This window comes from Athene cunicularia, assembly GCF_003259725.1.
Source record: "Athene cunicularia isolate RWA chromosome 2 unlocalized genomic scaffold, athCun1 chr2_part1, whole genome shotgun sequence".
Classification (NCBI taxonomy): Eukaryota; Metazoa; Chordata; class Aves; order Strigiformes; family Strigidae; genus Athene; species Athene cunicularia.
In genome coordinates this window covers 43,766,373-43,775,003 of record NW_020799095.1, presented here as the reverse complement: position 1 = coordinate 43,775,003, position 8,631 = coordinate 43,766,373, and the positions used below count along the sequence as shown (strand labels likewise).

The following is an 8,631-nucleotide window of genomic DNA, read 5'->3' as shown; positions in this document are numbered from 1 at the left end:
GGGGGGAGGGGGGGGAAGGTGGGGAAAGGTGGTAAATTCAGCCACATTTCATTCACAAAAGGGATGTCAGTCCTTCCGTGATTGCTACAGTTTCTCTATGAAGTCTCCTATCAAGTATCTAAAATTAAGAATCAAAAATGTAAAGAGTTTCTCATTCATTTAGTGCAGACTATATTGAACGTTTTAATGAAGTGCCGTGATGTACCAAGTTAAATTTCTTGCATCGTTGGAATGCCAAAATTGACTGCACTACTGGAAAAACAGTATCTACTCAATATGGTATTATTTTTAAGTCCCAATATTATATGAATTCTTTTGGTCACAGACCTGTAAGCAGGAATTTACCTTCCACTAATAAGCTATGATGTTCCACCAACCACTAGTCCTCAGTCACAGCCTTCAGCATAGGGGAGAAATGAGCACACAAATTTTGGTTCTCATTCTCTGAATTCCATCTGACAGTTTTTAACAGACGCGGTTATGCACAGCATTTAAAACAAATGCAGTGAGTGTTAGAAACCTGCATTCTTCAGGATTTAAAACTCCCTACTTGTGTCAAATGCAAACCTTTTACCAATTACTTTGCTTCTCCATTTTGATCACAGTATTTACATAAAATAACACAATATATGACAGCAAGCGACCAAAAATATCCCTAAAAAAATCCACTAGGATGATGCCATCCAGTGACCATTATCCTGCTACACCTGCATTTTGAAGTTGGTTAATCTGCCTTCAACGTATAGAATTTTTTGTTAAACACTATAATAAAATGCCATGAATTATCAAGATAAATCTTTTACATAATTTGCTTTAAGACAGAAGCTTTGAAGTTTTACCAGACCTGTTGCTATAAACCCATGCTGACTGATGTTAATTTATTTCCTTCAGAGCTCTACAACAGTCATTACATTATACAAAGTAATCCCTTTACAGTCATAACAGTTGCACAAAAAAACTCCCCATGATTACACATCATCTGAGAGAGATGAATCAAGGTGTTCTCATAAAATGACCTTAACTAAAAACTAGGGGATAATGTCAAATACATCATACTCTCATCATATATCTGTCTCAATCCACAATGGAACTTATCTGAAAATATTTTCAGCATAAAAATCAATGGACAGATTTACACAGCCCTGCTCCACTAATCCGTTCCCCTGGAGCTTCAAAACTCAACAGAAAAAAAAATAAAATCACAGAATAGCTTGTTTTAAGCCTACACTATCAGTCATTTCATATTTCCCTATTTACTAGGTCTGATTTTACTTTGCCACCAGTAGAGGTACGCTCTAGGAAGTACTTGGATTTTGTTTACCAGGGTCACAACTCTGGAAAGCAGTAATCAGTGTAAACTAACATAAGTACCTTTTAGACACTACAAACTGAATCCACAGTTATAAATAAACACTGAAATTTCACCATTAGTCCTCTCAAATTAAGCAAATGCTACTCTAGGGTTCTAAAGAGGTAGGAGCTTCATTAATAAGATGTAGCAACAACACAATTGCTAAATATGTACATTTAATCCTCTTAGTATCAAATATGTTTCCAGCTTTTCTTCTGTGTCCAAGAAACATGAATGTACAATTAATTTGATCAGATTTTGATTATATCAAGTACAGGTTTTACTGAGCCAGTTACTAAAATTCTGTATATTCCATACAAAGATTTTCTGAACACGTAGTGCTCAAAAAACGCATCACAACAAACAGATAAAGACTAAACTAATTTTAGGGAATTAATAAGTTGCCTTAAACAAAAGAGAAAACAAACCCACACACAAATTGAAGTTTTATTCTGGAATAATTGCTCAGCAGCAATGAGAATGTTTCTGTGTTCTCTAAAGGCTGAAAATCTAACTGCAGATCAGTAAGTACACCGACGTATCATTAAGAGCAACACTGTACCTTAGCTCTCAACTTTTCACAGAATAACACAAAGCTATGCATTCACAACTTATAGAAACTTCCACCAAAAATAGTTTTCTGTGATTTATAACAGAACTGTACCAGTAGCACATCAAAGTATCAATGCTGGAGAAAGGAAACGTTCAAGCGTAAACTGAATTTTCAGTGCTCTATTACCTAATGCCTTCAGGAGCTCTTCTCGCACAGCAGAAGTGAACTTTCTGACCAGACATAATGTTGTCATGATAGCAAAGAGCAAGTTGTAAGATAAAACAATATAAAAGTTTCCCAGCCAGTTAAACCTTCCAAAGTCTCCAAGCAGATCAAATCTGGTGATTCCTGTAAAAAATGCGTTTAAAATTTATATCAGAATCTTGATTACATTTAAGAAACACAAAAATTTCATTCTATTACTTTTTTACATACGGAAGCAAAATTCATTCAGACAACAATGTATAAGACACATGGTTAAACACATACGACAATGTTCTCAAGGTCATTTTCCACTTCACTGACCACTATAAAACTGTAAGACACACTTATGTTTCTTAAGTTTCCTAGTAAAATGCTTGAAAAATGTGAATTGAAGTAAATTGTCTATTCTAGATAAGAATTCTGCTTTCATAATTTCAATAAATATAACTAGGGAAAAAAAAAAGTGTTAGTATGAAAACTGCTTGAAATCTCAGTTTCTATAAAATCCTTATCTATTCAAGAAAATGATTAAATGCACCACGGACTTTCTTATTAAAAAATACAGATAGCAAAAAGCCTTTCCATGAGAGCCACAACATCTTACAGTAAACACTAAGCCTCTGTGTTTTTTCAGACCTACTGCTTTTGAAACCTAAGTTTAAAGACACCTTTCCAAACTGCAGTTTTTCTCCCAGACCTACCCACCACTACAGCCACAGAGCATTTGCACGGAAGGAAAAGAGTTTGTCTGAAAGACAGTGCTGACAGGTCTTCTTCACAGTGGACCGCATAACACTAACACTTTGGCTTTGTACTGATCAAAGGCGAGTCAATCACTAAAGCTAAGTGAGCCAAATTCTTCCGGAAGTGTCTACAAGCTGTAGGGTCCATCCCAGAAGGCTAAAGAGGAAGAACCATAGGTTGTTCCTTTGCCAGGTCTACATCAAGGACTGCAGTGAGTAAGGGACAGGATATTAAAATGATACCCAAGTAACAGTTGTCTAGGATTATATTCCCAAAAAACTTTGGCACAGATGATGTCACAGTGGTGTGCGTTCTCACAGTGGAGACCAACAGTGCAAAGGAAGGAGGCTTACCTCACCCCAGAACTAAAACATCAGCAGAAAACTAGGCAATCAGAAAATAATCCTGGCTCTGAAGCTCCTAGGAGCAAGTTTTCTATCATAAAATTTTGAAAGGATTTGGAGGCTTTTAGGAACTGTGACTTCAACAGTGATAATAAATGGTAAGAGACAGAATTAAGGGTCAGTTAGCTTCCTTTTAAGGGTAAACCTGGCACTTAGGAATCTCATTGTACTCTGATACCCAAGGCTTGCAGCCAGCCATCACAATGTTAAAAGATACACACGTCTTATACTCAGCATCAGATACTTAAATAAAAAATATGGGAATCAAATTTGGTATCTAATGAAAACATGTCAAGATGAAGAAAATTAGAAGAAATTTCAACAGGTAAAGCAAAAAAATAACTGAAGCTGATCAAAATATCAAGAAAGGCAGAGGGAAATACCAAAAAAGCACATAAGGTCTTAGCACCAAAAAAAAAAAAAAAAAAGGACACTGGATGACTAAATTAACCGGTAAACAGATGTAGCACAATGAACACAGAGTTGCGTTCACACTTAAAGGCAAACAGTGTCCTTAACATTTTCCAAGAAGGGTGTTTTAGTCAGATGCAAAGCTACAGGAAAATTGAGAAAGTCAGGTTTGAACATATAGGCTTCCAGACCTTTAAAGGAAAATAAACAAAACAGGTAGAGCACTGGGTAAAGAGTTCTCTGGAAAAGAAATAATAATCTTTGACACAAAGAGGTGCAGAAGAATAGCTAGCAATAGAGCAGGCATTATAAGGATGAACAAAAATGAACCCTGACACTTCTGTTAGAGCAGATGGGAGAAATATTGTCCGTAAGTTACATTCGTTTTCTTCTTACAAATAAAGGTCACTCTCATCAGAAAAGATCTGACACAGTATCATTTTGTAGATTTGGAGAGAAAAGGGTTAAAGAGCTTTAGATGACTTTAAGTCCATAGACAAAAAAAATTCCACAAACTGCAATTTGAAAAATGACTCAGTAACTGAACAGAGCTACATTATTTGCCAAATAAACTATTAAAGAATTATTCAGGTTAAAAAAAAAAAAAAAGGACTTTTTTTAACCTAAATAATTCTTTAATATTCAAGAGTATATTCTTTAATATTCTAGTAAAACTTCTGTATACTAGAAAATTATTTTTTGTTTGCAATTCTTTGTTTCTGTATTCTTGACTATTAAGTGCCCTATTCCCAATTTGTTTCTCAGTAGTTCGGTGCTGGTGGGAGCCATTTTTGAAGGACTACTAAAAGGCTGAAAAGTTTTGGAAAAAAAAAATAGTTAAGTGAGTTATTCTACTAAAATAAGTTTAGTAAAACCTTTCCTAGAGTTCTAAAAGAATGACAGATATCCACCACCTACATATCTAATGAGAATGCTATGAAACATGTAAAAAATTCCTCTATTTCCATTTTTAAAGCTTGAAAAAACTCAGTATATGTATTAGGTAATTTTTGCTTTTTTACCTTTCCCATAATGATAAAGTCTAGTCTTTTCTCTATAGTTTAAACTCTCTTTTTTAATAAAGTGAAAAGACTATGAATCTGCTTAACATATTTATTTCTTTTCATCTATTCAGTGCCACAGGGCAGTAGCATGTAGTGCAACACATGTTGATATTTTTGCAAAGCACCACATGACTCACTGTAATACACTCTATTAATCCTGTTTGGACAGCTGTGACTGTGCATTTGTTAGCTGTGTGTTAATTGTTCCATCTTTTTTCTTCTTTTATTTATCTCTATGGCAAACTATTCAGGAATTTCATTTGTTAGTCTTTTTTTTTTTTTTAAGTGAGTTTTACCATTAATCTGTTTCCTATGAGACAACAATGCACCCAGCATGTATACTTACTTCCACAGAATCCATTTATTATCAACTGTTAATCTCATAGATCATTAACAATGATTTTTTTTAAAGTGTGATGAATGCAGTAATTGAGTGAGCACAATACTAATGTTAAAATTCTATTCTAAAACACTAATTTTTCAACATAGCATCTTGCTCTAAGTACTAGAACTGTTTTGCTTCTTAGATCTTTTATCATACTGCCCATATTTTAAAACTCCACTACTTTAAATATTTGAATTATTCTTTTGCATTTTTGGGAAGTTTTACTAAAGATTTTTAAAACATGAGCTCTAGAATGTGTATTTTAAGATTCAACCCTCCAAAATGCATTACAGGGGTTTTTTTTAATTGTTATAGAAATACTCAAGTTAATTAATAAAACTCATAATTTGTAGACATACTCTGCAAGAAAATATACAGTATCGTTTACAAGAAAATAATAACTACTCTTGATTTGACAATATTCTGGTTGAAAAGGAAACAGCTACAGAACTACTGAATACATATTACTGATCTGTGGGCCTGAGTTTAAACTCCTAAACTTGTACTTAAGACTTTGAACAGCCCGAGGTGAAGGTTTTTGTTCTGTTCCATTTAATGATCCCAATGAATTTCACAGTAGCTGCAAGTATTCTGCACTACTTAAATATGCAATAACCTTGCAATCTAACTTCAAGAATTCAAATAGAAGATTACCTAATTAAACAAAGTGAAGATACAAACTATTTTGTCTTTATGACTGGTTAAAATAGTTTTCCCACTTTAAATGCTACTGCCAGATGTTAACAATAAAATCAGAACTTCAGTTCTACTATGCTGGATTCCAAATCTTTGTATTTGAAAACTGAAGTAACAAAGAATGCAAGCAGATTATTTTAGGGAAAATGAAAGTATCATGGTATCACTGTTGATAAAAAACTTAATAAAGAGACGTTGTTTTTAAAAAGACATTTGCAGTCAACATTATCTCAAATTTTACACCTGAAGTCCCCAAATGTATTTTTTTCCATAGAAATTGAGCACTGTAATTTCAGTGAACATGAAAATATTTTATACTGCCCGGAACAAGCAGTCTCCATCTCTCTTCTCACCATCTCCTGGTTTTAAAAAGTTTAAAATCTGACCTACCTTTTTTAAACAATGTATTATACAGAAAACGCTTAGCATCTTTTTTTTAGAAAGTCTGTTCTGCAGTTCATGTATGTAGAATACCTGTTCAACAGCTCATGTTGGTGTAAAAAAGGCGACACATACATGCTCTTTCTATTGGAAGTGATGGCAAGTTAAATACATACTATGAAAAGTACAGCTACAGGTTGTTCCTTTTTCTTGGCTTGTGTGTTTTCTGGGGTTTTTAAACTCAGTTAAACATCCTTTATTACAATGTTTTATACTTCCATTTCACTTACCCAGTGTCCTTGACATCACTGGCAAAGCAGAGCTCAGCACCAAGATTGAGACACAGTTTCCAATTATCTGTTTGAAAACGACAAACAGTATTTAAATTATAACTGGGATGGCTGAAGGCAAAAAAAACCCAACACCCACACACACACACAAAAAACAAACCCAAAAACCTAGTCAAGATGAAAAAGAATAATTCCTGAAAGTCACATTCTTCAAACTGAACCTAAAGCAATTTACAATACCATACTGTTAGTCTTGCTTACTTCTGTCACACTTCTCCATATGGTGTTACACAAGATGAAGATGATCCAAGAGACAAGTTCAAAACAAAAAATCAAATATGTAATCATTTGCTTTTAATCAAAGTGTTACATATGCTTAGACTCAAAATAGTTCAAAACTACCATGTTGCAAAATGTCAACTGTTTACTTAATTCCTGCAAACTTTTATAAAAAAGAACCATTCCATGGGTTTAGAATAGATGACTGATACATCAGCTTAAGCTTTGTATGTAACTGCTTGCAGGATTAGCATTATTTAAAAAATTACAACAAAGACCTTCCTTTCAACTGAATGCCTGTTGACTACTTTAAATACTATGAAAAAATTCACAGCTGTTAGATTTTACTCTAGTTTTTGTGAAGTCTTTTTATTATAAAGAGTAATTGAAACTTTCTCTCACAAGGGATCACTTTCTTCAACTCTAATTCTACCAGAATCCAAAAGAAAAAGAGAAAACTTCTTGGAAGTAGGTAGACATTAATGCATTCGCTATTTATTTCTACACTATTCCTGATGTACTGTAAACAGTCAATAGAAAACATTAAGAATATTCCAACTCCCTACTACTTATTTACTATAACCATTCTTGTGTGTTTATCTACTTTCTCACTTCCAATAACTTACGGTAAAAATTTCTTTATCCATTACTCTGAAAAATAAACAAACAATGAAACACATTGAAAAAAATAATTAAATTCAACATCTGTTCCTTGGTTGCTGATCACCTCCCCTTGTCAGCTGTGGGAATATTTTGTCAAAAACCTAAGCATGTTCCTCGGCATTAGGTAACAGCATTTGTTATTCTGAAGCCAGTGCTAAATTGTAGAAAGTCAAATTAGCCTCAGACTGCAAATTGTTGCTGAATAGACCTCCTCAGTCTTAGTTTAATTATTCAAATTTGAATTACTTTGTCTGTATTACTTCTAGCAACCAAGTTCTTCAGATTTCAAACAAGCTCCCTGAAGTACAGTTAGCACAATCAAAGTTACTCATTAGCAATACGTTTCCTTTGAAAAAAGTTCTTTCACTAGCTTTTCTATAGCTAGTTAACAAGCTCTGCTATTCCCAGCTTTTTACAAGTGAATGGATGCCATCCAAACTAAACAGAGCACATCCTTTTTCCCACTCATTCAGCATTTTGAAAATCTTCCAGTTTGTGTTTACGCAGCTTACAAACAAATACTGATCACTGCAAATGAGCCATTCAGGGCAATTACTAACTAAAAGAGTCAGTTTGTCTTGGGTGGCAAGAAAGAGAGGAGGGGGCCATCACCATCACAGACTTTACCTTACCTTTGTCATAGTTGTGTCATCCTTCCTGGGAGTGAAATTTTCAAAAAAACGAAGACTGTAGAAGCCGACGACAGAGGATACCATAAGATAGCTGTGAGAATCAAGGAAAAAGGAACCTCCAAGGAATGCAAGTTTCACTCAAGTTCTCAGCAGTCTCCTAAACGTCTTAAGAACCAAAGAAAAAAAAACAAAAACACTTCGAGTGCTTGAGAAGGACTGAGACCTATCTCTTTCTTCTTTCTAGGCAAGTGTCTTAGTAAATTACCAGTGTCCCAGAAAACTAGACAGAATACTTGTTAACAGATAGAATTCTTAAAGAAAGGATACAAAATCAAAATGATTTCAAGTGCTGCTCCCACAAAACCAAAGGTGGATAGGGAGGCATTTCCTATTCCAGACCCCTACAAGGAGAAAAATGCTTTGCATAATTCAGTAAGATACATGCAACTGTTCATACAGTTAACTTCTACCAGGACTAGAATCCTAACATCTTACATGAAATGCAGCCTCTTCTCAATGTGGTATTTAAGGGGCATTCTGATGTTCTAACCTGCAAGTCTCCCATCTTACACAA

General features: G+C 34.3%; 1 protein-coding gene across 1 annotated transcript in view; it reads right to left on the bottom strand.

The window, feature by feature from the left end:
• The window catches only part of LMBR1 (limb development membrane protein 1), a 61,782-nt gene that overhangs the window by 8,345 nt on the left and 44,806 nt on the right, over positions 1-8,631 (bottom strand). The window contains exons 12-15 of the mRNA XM_026842258.1: positions 8,385-8,458; positions 8,058-8,148; positions 6,484-6,550; positions 2,091-2,252 (exon numbers count right to left, since the gene is read on the bottom strand). Of these exons, the coding sequence (XP_026698059.1) occupies positions 2,091-2,252; positions 6,484-6,550; positions 8,058-8,148; positions 8,385-8,458 (394 nt within the window). The remainder of the gene's footprint in view (positions 1-2,090; positions 2,253-6,483; positions 6,551-8,057; positions 8,149-8,384; positions 8,459-8,631) is intronic.